At 43.3% G+C, this 21,533-nt stretch overlaps 2 protein-coding genes across 4 annotated transcripts in view; one reads left to right on the top strand and one right to left on the bottom strand.

The window, feature by feature from the left end:
* The first annotated feature begins 619 nt into the window (after positions 1–619).
* fliI (FLII actin remodeling protein) overlaps positions 620–21,533 on the top strand; it is a 61,216-nt gene continuing 40,302 nt past the window's right edge. Inside the window, exons 1-12 of one of the 3 annotated variants that reach the window (XM_089587183.1) lie at positions 6,619–6,696; positions 7,932–7,958; positions 8,966–9,076; positions 9,884–10,036; positions 10,688–10,773; positions 13,696–13,772; positions 14,686–14,770; positions 16,558–16,661; positions 17,259–17,378; positions 18,343–18,401; positions 18,671–18,828; positions 20,193–20,434. In XM_089587183.1, the coding sequence (XP_089443309.1) occupies positions 6,634–6,696; positions 7,932–7,958; positions 8,966–9,076; positions 9,884–10,036; positions 10,688–10,773; positions 13,696–13,772; positions 14,686–14,770; positions 16,558–16,661; positions 17,259–17,378; positions 18,343–18,401; positions 18,671–18,828; positions 20,193–20,434 (1,285 nt within the window). In that variant the 5' untranslated portion in view covers positions 6,619–6,633. Of the gene's footprint in view, positions 1,477–6,613; positions 6,697–7,931; positions 7,959–8,965; positions 9,077–9,883; positions 10,037–10,687; positions 10,774–13,695; positions 13,773–14,685; positions 14,771–16,557; positions 16,662–17,258; positions 17,379–18,342; positions 18,402–18,670; positions 18,829–20,192; positions 20,435–21,533 lie in introns of those variants that run through there. The other 2 variants (XM_089587185.1, XM_089587184.1) reach the window with 2 other exon arrangements.
* Positions 5,826–6,380, bottom strand: Dad1 (dolichyl-diphosphooligosaccharide--protein glycosyltransferase subunit). Its single transcript, XM_089587186.1, has one exon. It carries the CDS (start codon positions 6,296–6,298, stop codon positions 5,954–5,956), a length of 345 nt encoding a protein of 114 aa, XP_089443312.1. The 5' UTR covers positions 6,299–6,380; the 3' UTR covers positions 5,826–5,953.

Below are 21,533 nucleotides of genomic sequence, written 5' to 3'. Positions count from 1 at the left end.
GTCTCAGAGGTCCACACAGGTGGGTATTGAATGCAGTGTTTTCGGGAGGGTTGAAGCATATTTAAGCCTCTCTTCGTAATGTTCATGAAGTGTTTGAAAGACTAAAGTACAATAAATAGCCAGCTGTGTCCTTGCTAAAGAATCTAGACCAACAGTGTTCAGTATTTGTGGTGACTTCTTACAGGCACCTTTTACCACTGAAAAAGATTTTTTTTTTATTTATTTATAGATACTGCGATCTTGTACAGATCATAGCAGGGTGGGACAAAACAAAATACAAGCATATAAACACACACAAATTCACAACATTTACAGGCACTTTTCAAACAGAAGTAAAGAATTTTGATTAACAGTCTCGCTGTTAAGTTTATTCCAATCAGTAATTGTCCTCGGAAAAAAAGAATATTTAAAGCAGTTATTTCGCGCGTTCAAAGGGGTGATTGTTAGTGCATGCCTTTGTCTCGTGTTATAACCTGAGGAGTAAGAAAAATAATTAGAGGTATCAACTTTATAACGTCCTTTTATAAGCTGGAAAAAAAAACTTTAGTCGACAAACACGATTGCGCTCAGTGACGGGGGGGTAACCCACTTCGCCTCACAAGCTCACTTATAGATGCACGGCCATATGAGTTAAAAACAAATCTAACCACTTTATGCTGTATTCGCTCTAATTTCTGAATGTTTGTTAACGTGAAAGGGTCCCAAATGATTACGGCATATTCTAGTAATGGACGGATGAGAGAATTGTAGGCCAATAGACGAACACTAGATGGGGATGACTTTAGGGAGCGCCTCAAGAAAAATAGCTTCCGCATTGAGTTTGCTACTACAGCGTCTATGTGTTTTGACCACGAAAGGTTGTTAGTAATCCATAGGCCCAAATATTTATACTCTGTCACTTCTAATAATGATATGCTGTTAGTACCGTACACATAATGAAGAGGCATTTTCTTGTTTGTAATTTTCATGAACACGGTTTTTTCAAAATTAATGCACATCTGCCATTTGTTGCACCACGCAACCACTTTCGCTAGGTCATTATTTAGACGCACCTGGTCGTCAACTGAAGACACCACTTGATAAAGGATACAGTCATCCGCGTACAGCCTCACGCGAACTGAAAGATCTGCCACAATGTCATTAATAAACAAAAGAAATAAGAGTGGTCCCAAAACAGATCCCTGGGGGACGCCAGACATAACCCGGACACTGCTAGAAGAAATATTGTTCATAGTGACGAACTGACATCTGTTCGAGAGATAAGCTTTAATCCATGCAAGTATCCTGTCATTTTTAATGTAATAACTTAATTTATGAATTAGTTTGTTATGTGACACCTTATCGAATGCTTTACGGAAATCCATGAATATTGCGTCTGTTTGTTTTCCCTGGTTAATCGACTGAGCAAAGTCATGCACAGTTTCAACTAACTGTGTACTTGTGGAAAACCCACGCCTGAAACCATGCTGAAAATCGGTAAGTACTTTGTGCTGTTCCAAGAAACCTAATATATGTTTATGAATTATATGTTCTAAAATTTTACATGATGTGGAAGTTAGAGATATGGGTCGGTAATTCTCGATGTGTGCTTTTTTTCCGGTTTTGTGCAGAGGTTTAATTGCGGCTGTCCTCCAGTCATCCGGTAAAGATCCGTCATGTAAAGATCTGTTGAATATTACTGTCAAGTACTTTGCGCACCACTCCGCATAGCTCTTCAAAAAAGTGTTTGGTATGTTATCGGGACCTGCTGATTTTTTGACATCAAGGTTCAAAAGCAAGTTACAAACACCAGCCTCTGAAATTACAACATCAGATATGGCAGGGAGTGCTGCAGAAAAGTTGGGCAGGCATCCATTATCCTCTGTGAATACTGACTGAAAAAATTTGTTGAACGCAGAACAAACAACAGCCTCATCACGCACACATTTGCCGTCTACTATGAATTCGTTCGTGGAAGAAGATTTGGGCGTGATTTGGTGCCAGAATCTCTCGGGAGACGTTTTAATGAACGAGGGCAGGAGCGTTCCGTAATACTTTTCTTTGTCGCAAATTATTTTCTGCTTAAGTTCCTCTGAAATTGCTTCCACAATTGGTTTTAATGATGAATTCCTGCTTGATTTCTTTTTTAACCTTTTAAGCCTTCGCTGCAAGCGTAACGTCTCCCGAGAAATCCAAGGATTGCGGTACACAGACTTTTTTGCAATTTTGGGAACGAAACGGGCAATACAATGGGAGACGATCATTTTAAAAGTAAGCCATAGGTCATTCACACTATCAGTGCTATTCCTAAAATTCTCATAACATGAATCAAGCATGTCCAGAATAGATTCGTCTTCTGCACGCGAAAAATTGGGAAAAAATTGCACGCTAGTTTGACGATCTGGGTACACATTTGACAAGCTCAGCAGCACAGCTTTGTGATCGGATATTCCGTTTGCGACTTCACAGGCTACCAAATTGCGGATGGCACCACTGACAAAAAATAGATCTAGAATTGATCCCGCGGCTCCTTGCATTCTCGTAAAATTATTTACTACTTGCAGCAGGTCAAATGTGAACACAATGTCGAGCATTACAGTATCAGCATTATGGGCAGAGAATGATGAAAAGGTGTGCCAGTCAATATTAGGCAAGTTGAAATCACCAGCCAGTATTAGTCTATCATCTCTTTGTACATGGCATTGTAAATATGCTCTTAAGTTTTCCAAGACCGCAACAGAAGAGTTGGGAGGCCTGTAAAAAACACCAAGAACAAAGCGAACCCTGTTGATGTATGTTTTGCAAAATATGGCTTCAATGCCTTGAGCATCAGGCATCCTGAAAAGTTGCAATGATGATTTCATTAAAATTGCCACTCCTCCACCTCTTCTGTCACGGTCACTACGAAAAACCTTATAATCTTTAGGTACAAATTCACTGTCAAATATTTCATTGCTTAGCCAGGTCTCGGTAAGCATGGCAACGTCCGCGTCATGTGAGAACAGCATGCCTTCGAGTTCTGCAGCTTTGTTTACGACGCTGCGACAGTTTATGTTAAGAATTTTGAAAACCAGACTGTTCCCTTGTTGGTGTCACTTTTGGTTCCTCGGGATTTTATACCGAGTGTTTCTTGCATTATCCCATCCGAACATGTTACCGTCGATGCTAAGCTTGTCAAACACCAGCTTAACCTTGGCACCATTGCTCTTTTCCCGAGATGCGCTTTCCCATAACTTTTTTCTGACGTCACGAATTCTTTTTGAGAAGTCTTCACTAACCGAGAAATCTGTGCCTTTCAACTTCGGGCATGCCTTCATTATTGAAGCCTTTTCTCGGTAGTCACTCAATTTTATGATGACAGGGCGATTCTTTGTTGATTTCATACCTATTCTGTGGCACCTTTCTATACTGTTTATTGCCACTCCTAACTTCTCGTCAAAAATTTCCCTTGTTATTTTCTCCCTAAGCTCTGCTTCTGATTCTTCATTCTCTTCTTTTATTCCGAAAATAAGTAGGTTGTTCCTACGGCTCCTGTTTTCCAGGTCGTCTGTTTTATTTAACAGGTATGTAATGGTGCCTTCCATTTTAGTTACAGTCGACTTTAGGTCCTGCAATTCCGTTTTTAAAGTATTGATCGTTGCTACCTCATTTTCAAGATTTTTAATCCTATCTGTCAAGCCATCTATCTTTTCTTCAAAAGAACCCTGTTTTGCCAGAATGTCGTTCACAGACGACGCCAGGGTGCTTTGGCCCAAGAGTAGCTGCTGCAGCATTTCCTTTTCTGTCATATCTGGGCCTGGATTTGATTCTATGTCACCACATTTTAACAGATCGTCTTGGAAATCCCTAGGGATCATGGAATCACTTTGTGTTTCGAAGATGCACACTACCTTCAAAATTGAGCAAAAATCATAATTTTTTCACTGAAGAAAATAAGTGGTGAGAGTCATGTCCACTAAATGAAAGGTAACAAGCTTTGTTATCATGTTGTAAAGACATCCCATGAATGTCTTGGCGTAAAAGCGAAAACCTGTAAAGTGCTAGGTACTTGCTTTCTTGTGTCATTCATTAGATTCAGCAAGTTGTCTGTCTAGGAGCATGAAATATCACGTTTCTCTACCTATCTTCTAACCACTTTCTGCAGCTTTCAGGCGCCATTTTTTGTTTTGACTGAAATCAATTATTTTTTCACTTAAGTAGTATATTCAGGCCTCTAGAAAGGGAATTAGTTAGTTTTCAAGCGTGAAAGACCAGCAGGTCAGTTCTTACACTGATGTAAAGAATTCTGTACAAAGCGTTAGATTTCTTAGAAATAGTACGATCGAAATGTTCTTGTGTGTCAGGTAAACACCCTAGAAGATGCACATTACCTTCAAAATTGAGCAAGAATCATAATTTTTTCACTCGCGGCAAAATCTGTAACAGCAGACAAAGTGCTACCTAGCTCACTGTTATACTGCGCTCGCTACATGGTATCAAAAAACAACTTATTTGCAACAAGGGTGCTCAATTTGACTGAAATAATGAAATCACTGTTAACTGCTCCATTTTCTCAAAAAATGCTGTAAGTTTGCCGCTTACGCATATGTGTACAAAGCGCCTGAAACGGTTAATCTGCCAAAGACATCCAAGGAGCTAAGCTTTGCCTACATCGGTGATTTCGGAGAAAGCACTCCACTAACATTATAGCGCGTTGTCACAGGCACCAATTTCGCTGCTAAAACAGCAAATTGGTTCGATGCAGATTTGTATGCAATGTGTTGCAAGTAATGAATTACTCGTAATAAGTTAATTTTCTTTGAATGTTGTTGGACACTGATTACATTTTGTAAGGTGCAGCATTCTTGGTAATTTATTTTTTCAGTAACTAATTACTAGTAATCTGTTTATATTTTTTCCAAAAACTGGTGTTCTACTGGTGTACTTTCACCGGGAGGATATCGGAAAGCTTTCATTGTTCACTGTAAACTTTCAAAATTTTGGTCACGATTCTTCCAAACTACTTTAGCGACCCTTTCTACTTTTTTTTCTAAATTGTTAACCTAAAAGATCCCTCTTTGTGATTCCTCCTGTGATTGCGTACCAAATCTGTAAGCATATATTCCATCTCTTCGAAATGGCCTCCTACCATTTGACTAGTGGCCAGCAACAATCCAGTGAACACAATGTAATAAGCTTCATGCCAGCGTGTTGACTTGATAAATGCTCTCCTCAATTCGTCTCTTCTGTGAACCTTTTCAGGTGCCTTGTGCACAACTGTGAACCAAATGAGCTCGTAATTTTTTTGTGAGTGCGTATTAAACCTGCTTCTATCAGCATATTCTTTCTTTCAGGTGAATTTAGCATCCTCCATGTAGCAAACAGGGCAGATTTTTGTGCTGTCTATTGAACGTAATATACGATACTTTTGCAGAACTGTGAGCTTGGTAGCACATTCATCATTTTCATGTGGATAGAGTTTGCTACCAATGGTACCAGTTTCCTTTTTTGTGTTTGTGAATTTCTAATGGCACGTGCATCTCTGAAACAGCAAGTGATCCCAAGATCCCTCGGTTTTGATGAACCCTGACATTTTGGCGTTACACTTTTCAACCACTGTGGCACATTGTACGAAATTTTGTACACGTAAAAATCTACGATCGCAGTTTTGAGTTGGAATTGGTTCTTTTGAAGCCTGGACATGCTACTGAGGCGAAAAAATTTGATTTGAAGCAAAACGAGCGTGCCTGGTAGGATTAGACGTGTTAGTTACTTTTTCGAGGCTTTAGAAATCCTGCACTGTTTAAAACGACGAAGAGAGGGCGGTGTTCTCACTGAGAGGCGAAAACAGACACGACCACAAACACTTTCTTTTGGGCACCAGTTGTTTATTACAAAGAAAAAAACATAAGAAACGAAGGGTGACAAGCTTCACTTCTTCCAGCACAAAACCCTCCCCAGAAGCGTCCCATAGCAAGACCGGAGAGTTGGGTGCTTATCCGATGAAGTTGATGACGACCAGGTGCAGGATGATGTGTGCAAAGATGAAGTCAGCGTACGCCCGTTCTGGGCTGATGCCAAAGAACTGCGACTTGTTCTGCGGGTTCGCCTGGAGCCGCAGGCAGACGCCCAGCACAAACGACGCCACGCAGGTGATGAATCCGGAGAGGAACGAGTTGAACGGGAAGGTGCCCACGATGCAGCAGTACACGAACTGCACCACTCCCGTGAGCAACACGTAGACGAGGTACGAGTCGATGATCTTCATCTTCTTGGGCGTCGTGGCCGTGTACTCGTCGAAGAAGCGCTTGAGCACGTCCCAAATTGTCGCCGAAGACATGGTGCTTTTTCTTTCGCTGCGAACGAAGATGCCACGAAACAGTTTTTTCCTTCGACGTGTTGTGAGACGCCGGCCTGATAAGCTTGGCTTGCTTGCTCGTCGGCTGGCGTGCCGGCTCGAGCCGATGATGATGTGGAAAAGTTGAATTGTGAAAACGTTAATATGACTATTAATAACTTTAAATCGTAAACCAAGTATACTAATATTATTGATTGATATACTTTGTAGCAATTGACTGCTTTGGTACTGTTCTTTTTATCAGTCATACTATCAGAAAGTTGCTAGTTTTGTTCTCGTCCGTTCAGGTGGCGCTATGGGTAGCTTAGGATACCAAGATGGCGGCTACGGGAGTGCTGCCTTTCGTCCGTGGCATCGATTTAACTCGAAATGACTTCCAAGTACGGATAATTTCGCATGTCTGGATGAAGCGATTTAATACACTAGCCCCTAACCTACCAGCCCACGACACTCACGCTTGCCTAACCTTTCTCGTTCGCGTCGGTAGCCGCTTTGGGTACACGGAGGTGTAACCCAAGATGATTTCTAGACAGCGGGCACGTTGGTAGCTTACTTAACAGTATTTCGCGAGGCTTGCAGCTTCGTGCACCGAGCGGTGGATCAGAATAATCAGAAAATACGTGATAGTGGTAAATAAACTGATGAGAAGTTTTATAAGTTTTCTGCGGCATGGTTTAGCATCGCGTTTGCTAGCTGCGATCTCGCTAAAGCGTCGGGGTGGTGGTCGGCTAACGACGATCGCTGGTACGATGTGGCGCAAGCTTTGTGAGAAGCTCAAGCGACTCGTCAATAATAAAAGACGAACTCAGCACAAGTGAAACGCAATGCCTGAGCTGTACAGGCCAATGTCATGGAAGTCGAATTGGCTGTGAATCTAATTCGAGCCAGCGGATGCGCTGTTCTGCCTGTCTTCCAAGCGATTCTTACGTACGCTTCTGTCATGAAACGCGCAGCAGAGTGATTTTTTTTCTTATTCGCAAACTAAGCATGGGCGGGACATCTGATGGGGAGAACAGATAATTGATGGAGCATTAGGGTAGCAGGGGGGATTTCATTAAAGGAAAACGTATCTGGGGAAGGCAGGGAGTAAATGAGGAAATGAGGTAAGCAATTCCTTGGCTGGCTCAGGGCAGGGTTAATTAGGGAAAAAGAGGCAAGATTTTGTTTTTGAAGTGCGCGTAACCTCACTGATGATAAACGAAGCTTTCTTCATCAGTTTGTTCTAGCAGTAGTGACCTGTGGAGAGACATGGGAGAGTCCTTTGCCGTGCAGTGGGCGTAGTCAGGCTGATGATGATGATGCTGACCTCTTAACAACATGAGTTGGCTTCCGCATGCATGTTTTTTTTTTTTTTTCACACTTAGATTAGGAAGTTTGCTGGGATAGGGTGGCCATAACTAGCACAGGACAGGGTTAATTGGAGAGATACGGGAGAGGCCTTTGTTCTGCAGTGGGCATAGTCAGGCTGATAATGATGATGAATGCTGTGAATTTCGCACAAATGTGGGAGCTGCCTTTTATTCCTTTTGCCGTGCGAAACCGACGTGTTCATCCTAGCGGGAATTCTAAACACATTGCATTTTGTTTTTCTCTTCTTTTGTGTGTTTTATTTCAGTTGCGCACTTGGAGCTTTGATAAATACGTAAGCACGAAACTAACACGAATGCGTACTTTGTTTTTCGTCTTCTTTATTGTCACAGTGCTACCTTTTGCAAATGACATTACATCACTAATACGAGTATGCATAGACAAGTCATTTGATAGCATCCGTTTTTAAGCTTGCTTGGATTCAGTTTCTGCATTTTCCAGTACTCAATGAGGTGAAAGTTCATTTTGCAATGTCTTAAATGCATTAAAAAAATTCTTTAGTGTTTGTCGTGGCTGTTTTAAAGTGAATGTTTTTCAGGCTTGTAGAAACTAGTGATTCTCAAAAACTAATGCATTGATCACTTTCTTCCAAAATCAGAGTGGGAAAAGAAGACGGATACGAGTAACGTACACCCTTTTTCTGTTGCTGTGTACCTGTCTTGTAACAAGTACTGCTCATTACTGCTCGTATTTAAATATGTTTTGCATCAGCTACATACATTGGTGTAACGATGATGACATGGGTTGAATCTTTTTGTTCTCAAACTTGCACTTAAAAGACAAGGTTTCTCTGCTTTTAATGCTCCTACTGCAGGGCATTAAGCATTTAATGTATGTGAGAATAGTGTGCTGTGATAAAACTTTGTGATGATCACTGCAGGGAATCATTGTGGACATCGTGAAAATTGCTTATTTGACGTGATGCATCGTAACTAAGACTTCTATGTGTATTATCAACAATACTACTCAAATCAGTGGAAACATTATGTTACTTACTGTTTCAAGAAATCGCTGTTGGCATATCTTCCCGCTGTTCTACTCAATACTGGCCAAACTGGAAATGTGAGCACCCTCACGAGTTTGCTGTGGTACTTTAAGGCATTCTGTTAAACTTGTCTCATGGAGACTATTTTTCATGGGCATTTGGTGGGCCTCGCAAAGAACTAATAGCATCTAACTTTTAACGCTCTTTGTATGTGTGTGATATACTATGTGTAACTTAATAGGTGCACCGTTCTTGCTTGACTGATGAAGTGACTGCATTGCTACTTTTTGGTATAGGAAGACTACTTTCCCAAGGCAGTCGGTGACATGACTGGTCTCCGATGGCTTCGGCTAAACAGGACCAAGATAGACTGGATCCCGGACGAACTTCAGAGCCTCAAGAAACTTGTAAGTAACCAGGCGTTTGACATCCAGAAACACATGATTTCACAGAGATGAAAATGAAAGAATTTAATTATAGCATTGCAGATCAGTGCAATGTGTCTTCAGATATTCTTCTCATTGTAATTGGTTCCTGAAAAAAGAATAGTTTTACATATCATACTTGTCATGAAGTTTGTATTGTTTAGCAATGGCATCCATATCCTGATAGCTTCATTGAACAGCACCTGTTTCGTACTGCGTTTCCTAGGGAATGATTACTCATTACAATTCATCTCAGCATAACCCCGCCACGGTGGCTCAGTGGTTATGGCGCTCGGCTGCTGACCCAAAATACGCGGGTTCGATCTCGGCCCCGGCGGTCGAATTTCGATGGAGCCGAAATTCTAGAGGCTCGTGTGCTGTGCGATGTCAGTGCACGTTAGAGAACCCCAGGTGGTCGAAATTTCCGGAGCCCTTCACTACGGCATCCCTCGTGGCCTGAGTCGCTTTGGGATGTTAAACCCCAATAAACCAAACCAAAGCAAACCATCTCAACATAACCATACATTCAAAAAGAAAAAAATATACACAGCCTACTGATAATCTTCAGTCTTGAACTGCAAAGATTTTGAAAAAGCCGTTTAACTTTCCTTTGTGGTTGTGTGGGTGCATTCAAATAGGTGTTGGGGAATAATTACATGTTTGATCTAAATCTACTCCACCTGGGGGATTCCCTTGAATGCATTATGCAACATACCCTTTTCCCATCACCCCACCCCCTTTTCTGTTGTCGTTTTGTTACAGTCGTCTTTTGTTTTTATTGTTTTTCAGGAGACGCTGTCGCTCGTGCGGAACAACCTGGTGACACTGCATGGCGAAGTCCCGCAACTGCCATGCCTCCGCTCCCTCAACTGCCGCCACAACCGACTCAAGAACTCGGGAATACCGCCCGAAGTTTTCGACCTGGAAGACCTCTCTGTCGTGGTGAGATAGGAGAGCAAATTGAGCGCACAATTCATTTACTCAAGCAGTGTATATACCACAGACATACATGATGTCACTTGGGGATTTACTGGATTAAAAGCATGCCACATATACACTTTCAGTCAACGGAAGGCACAAGGTTCAATCCGTATTGAAGGTCTAAATGTTAGAGTACATCATATGCTTAGGTTTGGCCATCTGCTAGGAATTAAAAGCCTTATTAATGGTATTATACTTGTAAAAATATACTTCAACATTGTTGTTGCAGAGGTTCAGTTTTTTGTTGTTTTTTTAAAGGGTTGGCTATCAATATTTCAAACTCGAAGGGGGCTGAAAGTGTGTTCAAATTATGGTATGTTCAGATTAAGAGAAGTCTTTTAATTTTGATGTTGACATCACTGGAGTGTCATTTTGAATAGTGCGTGAGTTCAAATTAAAAAAGTCCAAATTAACCCAGCTCCACTGCATAGCCATTGTTTGGTTGTCCTCAGTGTAGTGAAGTAAGTCATTACTGACTTGTTCACTCAGTGAAAATAGCTCTCAAAATGGAAGTGAAAATGTCAATTACTCGTACATTTCCGATTTGTGTGTGCAGTGGGATTAGTGCAGTCAAGTGGAGTGAATGAGCATTTTTGCGTAAACTGCTTTCAGGACCTGAGCTACAATGACCTGCGGGAAATTCCCACTAACCTGGAGCATGCCCGTGGGCTCCTCGTCCTCAACCTCGCTTACAACAGGTGGGGTTCCCAAAATTTATTCTTGGTTGCTTCCAAGGTGGCTTCTCTGAGAGCTGGAATCGTAACAAGCTGTCTCGAAGCGTGCCTCACTTGTTCTTGGAAGAGAAAAGTACACCCGGCCAAATCTTTAACTTGCTCGGGTGTTGCATTGATAAATGCACCTTGTAAAAGGTTGCTTTTGGCTAAACCGCTAGCATATTCATGCTGTAATTTGATGCGTGAGGTGGCATTTGGAGGTCGTTTTGTTTTTCACATGATATTCGAGTGGAGTACTTGCCTGCTTGGATAAAATTCTTAGGTAACCACATTTCATTGTGCAATGCCGACCTCACACCATTTTCGGACAGTGAATGCCCGCATGAATTCAACAGATATTTTGCGTCTGTATTTACTCAGGAAGATCATTCCAACATACCCAGTGTTCCTGACCTTGATTATCTATACATGGCTCCTATTAACATCACCGCTGAAGGTATATCCCATCTCATTACAAACCTCAAGCTCTATTCTAGCGCTGGTGTTGATGACATTAATTCTAAAATATTAAAGAACACTGTATCGACTTCTAGTCAAATTCTTTGCCATATCTTTCAGCAGTCATTATCATCTGGCTTGCTCCCCACAGACTGGAAAATTGCCAAGGTCATCCCTGTGTTCAAGAACGGACATAGGAATTCACCAGAAAACTATCGCCCCATTTCACTCACATGCATATGCTGCAAGTTACTTGAGCACATTATCGCCTCCCACATTTACGACCACCTGGAACTTAATTCTTTCTTTTTTATTAAACAGCATGGCTTTCGAAAAGGATTCTCTTGTGATACGCAACTTCTAGAATTCTCGACTGACCTACACTTCAACATGGACGCTAACCTACAAACTGATTGCATCTTTCTGGACTTTGCTAAAGCTTTTGACCGTGTTGCACATTCCCGCTTGTTCTCGAAATTATCTGCTCTTTGCCTAGATTCCTAAACACTGACATGGCTTCGCAACTTTCTTTCTTTTCGTCACCAGTTCACAACAGTTAACAATTTCTCCTCCTCACTCTGTGATGTAACATCTGGTGTGCCTCAAGGCAGCGTTCGTGGTCCTTTATTGTTTCTAATATACATTAACGATCTACCCGCTGGCATATCTTCTTCCCTGCGACTTTTTGCGGATGATTGCATCATTTACCGTCCTATCAATTCCATGAATGATCACCTCACACTCTCCAATGTGACCTGAACCTCATCTCGGACTGGTGTACTAAATGGCAAATGTCGCTTAACTCGACAAAATGCAAGATTATCTCTTTCAGCCGCAAGCATACAAACTCTAGCTTTTCGTGCATCATAGATAGCACTACAGTGTCTCGGGCATTATTGTACAAGTATTTATGCATTCATCTGACAAATAATCTTTCATGGGCCACACACATTCAAGCCATCTGTGCCAAAGCCAGCAGGTCACTAGGGTACCTGCGTCGCAATTTGCTAACCTCCCCTAAGAGCGTAAGAAAACTGGCATATCTCACAATCGTACGGCTGCAACTAGAATTTGCATCACCTACATGGTCTCCATATCAAAAATACTTAATCAGCATGTTAGAATCCATCCAGAACAGAGCCGTTCGCTTCATTACACGCAAATACAGCCCTCACTGCAGCGTAACAGCAATAAAACTTGATATCGGTCTCGAGCCTTTAGACATTCGCCGCTCCATTGCTCTTTTGTGCTTATTTCATAAATATCTTTGCAGCACAAGGCCATCTCCATTACCTCTTGAAACGCCTACACGCATTTCACGCCGCCTACATAACCAAAAGAGCATAAAACGCATTCACGGTAGAACCCTCGCTTTTAAATCATCTGCACTTCCACGTGCCATCGCTCTTTGGAATGATCTTCCTGACAATATCGCATCCATCGGCAACCATCAACCATTCCAGGATCAACTACGTAGATATCTCACATGACTGCTTTTTCTTCTATCTTTGATTTTCTTTGTCGCCGTGTATTTTTGTTCCTTCGTTGGCATTGCGTTTTGTTTTGGCCGTATGTCCGGCATTCATGCTACTGATAAGTAACTTGTATCCTATGTATAATTTCGCCTTTAAGTTTTGCTTTGTACATTAGTTTCTTTTTACTTAATCTTTTATATCTCATGTTGTATTTAATTAGTTTCTTTTGCACATTTGTTTTTCTTTGTCCCCCTTACTCAATGCCCTTCTGGGCCCTGTAAGGTATTGTGAATAAATAAATAAATTAATTAATTAATAAAAATCTGAATCGTCCGCGTCTACGAAGAGCCAAAACAAGCTGCATACACAGCAATATGGCCTTTTCCTCTCGGTAAACTATCTCTTCTTTCATGGCGGACAATTCGTTTACCCAAAGTAAGCGCAAATGCGCCACCAGAACCATTGCTGTGTATGCCGCTTGTTTCGGCTCTTTGTAGTGGCAGATGATGAATATTCCTGATAACTGTGACTAAACATGCACGTACTCCACCCAAGCATTATTTGAACAAAAAGGAACCACGAAATGCCTTGTCACGCGTCAAATTACAGCATGAATATGCCAGCAGTGTAACCGAAAAGAACTATTAGAGGTGCATTTAGTGATGCAACACCCAAGCCAGGTAATGATTTGGTCGGGTGTACATCTTGCAAGCTGGGAGTTGATCATCATGACTGCATGATCCCAAACATACAGGGACGAGGAACACGAACAAAATTGGCTGCCACTTACATGAACTGGTATCGTATGTGTTCTTCATTGCTGTATGTTTTGTGTCACACTGTCAAGATGAGCTCAGACCAACTACTAGTCCAAACCTGGTTTTTCACAGGGCACTGCAGATTATGGTTTTCCACTCTGCAGCCACTGTGGTGACATTGCGTGCATCTTTTCATGCATTGCTTTGCATTGCAGGATTGAGACGATTCCGCATCAGCTCTTTGTCAGCCTTGTCGACTTGATCCACCTCGACCTGAGTGGCAACCAGCTTGGTGAGTTGTTCATGCAGCCGCATGGCTTTTCTTCATGAATCCTTACCTATGGGCTGTTTCTTTTTTTTTTTCTGCTTTGTTTTTATTGACGTGCATGCGTGGGTGTTTGTTCCAAGTTCAGGCCGCAAATGGACGCAATTTAAATACATTTTTGCGCATCTTTCAGGCATTAGGTTGCAGCTTCCTGAATTGTGAAAGCTGAGTTAATATTGAGGGGTTAGCTTTTGTTCGCTTATATTTGTTTGTTTGTTTGTTTGTTTGTTTGTTTGAATACACATTTAAGGCTGCCATACGATAGGGACGCACTACACATCTAAACAATGTTTATGCAGGCATGTGTTCACTGAGGGCAGTCATTATGCAAGGCGATAGTACTGTTTGTTTTGGGTGCAGTGGTCTGAATTTTGTTCTATAATGTCTTGCCTGCATTTATTTCTTGATCCTAATGTGACATGCAAAAACAGTTGTGTTTCATTGTACTTGCAAATATCATAGGTTTATTTCAGAGCCCTCCCTCTAGCTTTCCTTCATAGCCAAGGTGAAGGTTTTAAGTTTAACGATACACTAGTTTTAGTTTTTGCTCTTTGCCTCATTGTTTATTATTACGGTGAGAAGAATGAACTGTTTTGTCCACTTATTTCCTATTGTTGTTAGAACTACTAGTTTTTCGATGAGCCCACTGATCAGACAGCTTGTGGGGCAACAGAAATGCTGTGACGCACATTTCTAATAATACGTACATCACTTACCAACGAAATATGTTGCCGCACGGCTGTCATAGTAAAATTTAGTGATTTCCAAGTTAAAAGGTGTGCAGTATGTTTAATATCGAATTCGCAGTTCGCAGACTGGTGTTTTCCTGATAGTCATTACTCTTGTAACCCTTCTGATGTGATTTGATTTGGTGTTTCAGAAACTTTACCACCACAAATGCGACGTCTAGTCAGCCTACAGACGTTGGTGTTAAACGACAACCCGCTTGGACACTACCAACTCAGGTATGCTAATGGTCCTTGGACTGGACAAAAGCTATGGTGTCATATCATGTGAACACTACATCAATATCATGTCAATATCATATCAGTATCATATTTATTACTATAAATAATAAATAGTATCACTCAAATTTATTAGCATCAGTGTTCCCCCATAAACTGAATCTTCCTAACAGCTTTACTTTAGCCCAAGTGTGTTTAAGGAATACTCGCTCAGAGAAATTGTTGCCAAAGCCTGAAATCACACTTTTTGTTTGGCAGTGAAACTGTGGATACCAAGCCAAATCGAATAATTGTTGTCATTAAGCTTTCATCCGAAAGAGTTTTGCAGTTCAGAGAGACTGCTATGCCATATATAGGTTTCTGCATTTATTTTTTTGTGAGACGTTGCAGTTATCATTTTTCTGAGCGGCTGTTCACAACTATTGATGATGCACTACAGTAGTTCAGAGACTGTAGCAATCTGCTGCTGAGCATAAGTTCACTACAGTAGAACCCCGCTATTACGTTCCTCACTGCTGCGTTTTCCCGGCTGTTACGTCGTTTTCTTCGGGTCCCGGCATAGCTTCCATAGGATCCAATGTATTGGGAACCCCGCTGTTACGTCGTAGCCGAGGAAACGATCCCGCATGATACGTCTCAACCGGGCTCCCCGAACCCGCCCGGGCAATGCGCGCCAACTGGCATTTTGATTTTTGACGAGTCTTGGCCAGGCTTGGCTACGGAACTGGCTGCAAGAAGCCACACGCGAGTTGGAGAGGCCGCCACTAGATGGCTATCTGCCTCGCGAACGCCGAACGAATGCTGCGATTTTTATCGTGGGAGGTGGTGACGAGGAGGCGCGCGGCTGCGGTCGCTTATCTGTTTTTCTCAGCCAGCGTCGGCTTCGGCGGACGCAGTTGTTGCGACGCGAGTCTGCTCTCACCCTTACTCTGTCCTCTTATCTTTTAACTCTCCTCTATCTGCAAGTGACAGCGGTGGTGGCTCGGCTGGAGCCAGTCGGCAGGCCTGTGCAATTTCCTTTTCATCCTTCTCTCAGTCGCAACATCTTTATCGTGCTTTGATGGCGTGATAGCGTTGCGTAAGCGGAAGGTGCTTTCCCTTGAGGAAAAGCTGGACGTACTAAACGCAGTCGACAGGCAGTCAGGGCGGCCTACGCGGAGCAGCGCGGCGAGCAGCCTACGAACATTTCAGTGCTTGACGCTGTGCTCAACGTCGCTTCAGCGTGGACTGCAGTGAGCGCGTGAACTGCACAGCTGCTGCGTGCGGTGTGGCCGCACCGCAAAGCGACGCTGACAGCAATGCGGCCTTTGCTATTGAGAAACGCGTTGTTCTTTCCAGCGAGCGAAAGAAACTGCAATCCACCATTCTCGATTTTTTAAAGTCCTAGGGTCAATTTGCGGAAATAAATTGTTTCAAGCCAAAGCTGCACTGTTTTCATTAATTTTCGGTGCTTTCCTCACTGTTGCGTTTTCCCGGCTGTTGCGTTTTTTTTCCCGGTCCGGTGAAAAACGTATGAGCGGGGTTCTACTGTATTTGTGTTTCCATCTCCAGCGGGCGTACTTTACTTTGATCATGGCGAACTTCTAAGATACTCGTGCTGAGACTTCAAGGCACGTTAAAGGGCCCCATGCAGTAAAAATTGATCCAGAGTCACATAGGCTGCACCTATGCTGTTGGGCACCCGAATATGCATCCTCCATAGCTTACGTGGGACTTTTGAATGTGAAGATGCGTCACTTCATTTTTTTTTAGTTTTGATTTGTTTGCTCCTTGTCTGTGGCCTACAGGCAGCTTCCAGCACTGACATCACTCCAAGTCCTTCACATGCGCAACACTCAGCGGACGGTGATCAACACACCCGTCTCACTGGATTCGTCAGCCGTGCTTTCTGGTGAGCTGTCTATTGTTTTACAGTTCGCCCTCCACGATGCTCACATATGTGCGCATCATATTGTTTGTAGTGCTTCAAAGGCTTGTCACGGACGTTGCATTAGGTCAGGTCGGATTTGTGTTTAGTGACTGTGTTTGGGTGCTACTGTGAAACAGCTGTATGTTGTTGCTGGCCCTTAGAATATGGTTGCAATTTCCAGATTGAGATTGTGCACATTTAATTTTACCTGCACTGAACACGGTGCCATGCACGGGTCGAGATCGGCGGCTCTTGTCCGGCGACGAAGTAAGAACAGTAAAAAAAGAACGAGGACCTCCATCGTGTACGGAACATCTCCTTCGCTTGAGAACGGGTTGCTGCACGGCGGGGTATATGTTGTTCACTGTTGAGACAGACGGTACAAATCAGATTTCTGCTTCCTGCTGTGCTGCGATGGGCAGATTGAAAATGCGGGCCTTTAGATTTACATCCCAGAAAGAGCATTCTTAAGAAAGCGACAATTGTTGTGCATACCGGCTTGAGGCACAAGGAAATGAAGGTGCTAAGTTATGTTCCCTCTGCTGTTTGTTCATTTTCATCTTGTGTGATTCTCGGCAGATGTGGATTTCTCCCAGAATGCGCTGCCACGGATACCAGATGTCCTGTACACACTATCCACTCTCCGTCGTCTTAACCTCAGTGACAATGCCATCACGGAGGTGTCCCCCGTCATTGGAGGCAAGTCTTGTCTTAGAATTTGAGTCTTGCGTTTGATCTGAACTTAGAGCTGTGTGATGTTTGCCGGTAAACTGATCTAGCAACCTGTTTTACTTTTTCCGGTTGATTCGTGCCGGTGATTGGGCGTGCATCTTATCGTCCATGATTTCAATGCGTTACATGTATTTCAAAGACTTTGCTGGGGTTGCGCTGTTTCGTCATAAAAATGGTCGTCACAGCATAAAAAAAGGGACACATGATCGGGTATCCACTGTAGTCTAAAAAATTTTACAGAAAAATGCAGGTCCCATGCACGTCCGTACCTCGTCAAAACCGGGGGAAAAAAATGCAGCCCCTAAACGAGTATATATAACAGTGGGCTTTGAGAGAGAGGTAATAAACTGTACCAAACAATGCAAATTAAAAAGGTATAAATTTTCTTCTCCGTTATCACTTTCAGTCCATAGAAAAGCTTTTAGAGTCTAAGTAAGCACTGTGACAAGCATAGCAAAGAGTGGGGACAGCATTGTTGCCTGTAGAAGTTATAGTTTGTTGGTTGTGGTCCTGTGCTACTGCAGTTTCTTGTGGCCATAAATGAGAACTTGCTCGTTATCATCCACTCAAGCGGAGCAGTATGGCTACAATTGCTACAGCTTTCACAGCAACTTCATATTTAAAAGGAAAAGAAAAAAAATAGTCTGCGGCTTTGCTGCTGCTTTCGCTGTCAAACCTTGAGGATATCCAGATGTTTTGAGGGGTGAATTTTGAGAGCTGATGCGAAACTTGCTACTCAGCACTATACACTTAAGTGCTTGTTAGGTGGAGTTGTAGATGCCAGGCACAGGAACTACAATTTTGATTGACTTTATTCATTTCTTTCTTTTGGAGTGAATAAAATTAGCATGTTACCTGAATTTGTGCTTGTTGTACTGTGGTATGCTTTCTTCTTGCTTTCATTCAAGTGTTCTGTCATGTCGTGTTGCAGATGTGTGGAAGAACATTCGCAGTCTCAACCTGTCCCGAAACAAGTTGACATCGCTTCCTGTAAGTGAAGTCTTTGAACTGGGTTTTCTTTCTGTTTCTTTTTTCCACTCATGACCATTGTTTGTGTACCCCATGACCCTTCTTGACCTTTGACCCTGTCACCTTTGTACCCCAGTGCTCGGCGCCTTTTTGAAAACCTTTTTTTTTTTTCTTGACGTCTTGTAGAGCCTGTTTCGTGTTGCTGCGATGCCTGAAACTTTTGACAACTCTTCAGTGGATTCGACGGAACTTCTCCTCATCTTTGTGCACGTGCGTGTGCTGCATTTCAGGCTGCCCTGTGCAAGCTGACCACACTGACCCACCTGTACCTTAGCGACAACATGCTCGACTTCGAGGGCATTCCGTCGGGCATCGGCAAGCTCCACAACCTGGAAGTGTTCATGGCTGCCTACAACAACCTGGAGATGATTCCCGAGGGCGTCGTGCGGTAAGATCGCCGCCTAGATGACGTCATGAACTTGGCTCATGTATTTCAGACGTAAAAATGAAACGGTATGAAAACAGACGCCGGTGCAAGCCAGAGCCGACATCAATGATTGTTTGCAAGGGTTCAGTGACTCGAATGCTTTTGCATCCATTTCTTTTGCTGCACCCAGAAAGTGCATGGCTTTAATGCAAAAATGCACTATTTAAGCTTGCAGGCCTGATTTTACCTACATTCACGGGTGTTGTGATGACAAACAAAGTGATCAGGTCATTTGCCGGCGATGGTGAACAAAGAAACTGGAAAAACGAGCATTTCAAACTTTGTAACAATAGCAGTTGGCGTCGGAGCTCACTTGAGTAACAACAAAGAGCATCAGTGTGTCTCTTTGAAACTGTGCAGTATACACACATGGCCATGCAGATAGGAGGGTAGCCGACCAGTGCTACCCAGGTGAGCTTGGAGGATAAGACAGGGAAAAGCTACAAGACGAAGATAGCCTCGATAGGACGCGTGGGCTTCTGTGGGCAACTGGGAAGGGGATTGCACATAAGCGGTAGTTGCAGCCGGTGTTTCACGTGGATAGCTTACTGATGGAATTCAGATAATCATGGGAGATAAGAAGGATGGAGAGAGGGAAGACGAGGAAGTTGTATCCTTCGTAGAATGTGAGGGTTTCTGTGAGTGACCAGCGGCAACGCATTTCTTCAGAACAGAAAAGGCTTGGGCAGGTTGGTAATTCATTGTAACACAGTAATCATAGCGCAGGAACAACGCAGGAGAAAGACGAGACGAGACAAGTGCTAACTTTCAACACAGCGGATTTATTGCAGATAAGGAGCATACATACCCCACTGACACAGCAGATAGAAAGAAAAACATGAAGAAACATAACAAAATGCCACATGCCGTCATGCCATGAAATCGTGCTCTTTCCTTGATAATGCCACAGACGGTCTGCTGACGCATTAATCTCCTGCCCCTGCTATCTCACACGCTTCCTTGATTTCTCTAGAAGATCTCTCTGTCTCTCTAGTTCTCAAGGTGATCAGTGCGTCAGCAGACCGTCTGTGGTATTATCAAAGAAGGAGCTCGATTTCATGGCATGACGGCATGTGGCATTTTGTTATGTTTTTTCATGTTTTTTTTTTTTTATGCTTTATCAGTAGTGCATATGTGCTCCTGATCTGCAATCATTCCGCTTTGTTGAAAATTAGCGCTTGTACCTTCTCGTCTTTCTCCTGCGTTGTTCCCGCGCTATGATTACTGCATTTCTTCAGCAGTTGCACCAAGTTTGTTACGTGCGTGTGCCAGTTTTCTTCTGTTTCCCCACTCCCGGGGGATGTCCCCCTGCTTGCACCACTCAGGTGTGGCCGGCTGAAGAAGCTGGTGCTGTGCCACAACCGGCTCATCACCCTCCCGGAGGCCATCCACCTGCTCACCGACCTGGAGGTGTTGGACCTCAAGGATAATCCGGACCTGGTGATGCCCCCCAAGCCCCTGGAGTGCCAGCGGGGCGCCGGTGCGGAGTTCTACAATGTTGACTTCTCCCTCAGCGAGCAGCTCAGGCTGGCCGGAGCTGCACCCACTGCCCAGATTCCGGCACCGGGTGAGATCCGTGACCCATTGTCACAATGCAGGGGTGTGCGAACGTTCGGAATTTCTAGTAGTTTGCAAATGATGATTGCTTTTGCGATTCGAAAGCATTCGAGCTTTCTGAACATTCAGAAATTATGAAATATTCTCTTCATTGAAACTCACGGCCGAACGTCGCGGCGTTTGCGAACAACAGTGTCATGCACTTGTCAGGTCACTTAGCTTGGTTTTTCCTCAGAGGATCAACAAATACTGTGTTAGGGCGACAAAAAATAATAATAAATAAAAATAATGTGTCCTGCTCGTGAAAATCTAGGGTTGGTAGCCAGCACGCAGCAAAATCACATGCAATAATCACAACCATGTGTGCTGACCATTGTCGAGAGATGCTCTTGCGAATTGCTAAATGACATGCAGCACCACGCAGCACATAAACCTGTCTGGTCACGACACATTCGACGACTGTCTGTGAACGTGCCAGTGAAGAAAACACGTGGGCACCAGTGCTACTATTGTTTTTGGTCAGTGTACAATAAGAGACGCTGTGCGCACCGAAACTGTACTCGAGGAAGATAGAGGAACGGGCAAGGCTGCAGCTGCGCTGCTTCTGTAATTTTTTGCTCAGACCACTGTTATCCCACAAAATGTTTGCCTGGTAGGATTTTGAAACTGCGTATTTTAAGTGACAGGAGGCGAGAAAAAATATGCGACAGAAGCAAAAACTACGAAGCTAGACCATCATCATCATCATCATCATCATCAGCCTGACTGCGCCCACTGCAGGGCAAGGGCCTCTTTCATGTCTCTGCAATTAAATCTGTCCTTCGCCAGTAGCGGCCACCGTGTCCCCGCAAACTTCTTAATTTCATCCGCCCATCTAACTTTCTGCCGCTCCCTGCTATGCTTGCCTTCTCTTGGAATCCACTCCGTTACCCTTAAGGACCACCGGTTATCTTCCCTTCACATTACATGCCCTGCCCAAGCCCACTTCTTCCTCTTGATTTCAACCAGGATGTCATTAACCCGCGTTTGTTCTCTCACCCACTCCGCCCGCGTCCGATCTCTTAACGTTACACCTATCATTTTCCTTTCCATACCTCGCTGTGTTGTCT

Source organism: Amblyomma mixtum, chromosome 4, assembly GCF_055824585.1.
Source record: "Amblyomma mixtum isolate Tamu chromosome 4, ASM5582458v1, whole genome shotgun sequence".
Classification (NCBI taxonomy): Eukaryota; Metazoa; Arthropoda; class Arachnida; order Ixodida; family Ixodidae; genus Amblyomma; species Amblyomma mixtum.
The sequence above is the reverse complement of the archived record's forward strand: the minus strand, read 5'-3'. Positions and strand labels throughout refer to the sequence as shown.

Coding starts and splice junctions, on each gene's coding strand:
- Dad1 (XM_089587186.1), bottom strand. CDS start 6,298: ATGTCTTCGGCGACAATTTGGGACGTGCTCAAGCGCTTCTTCGACGAG.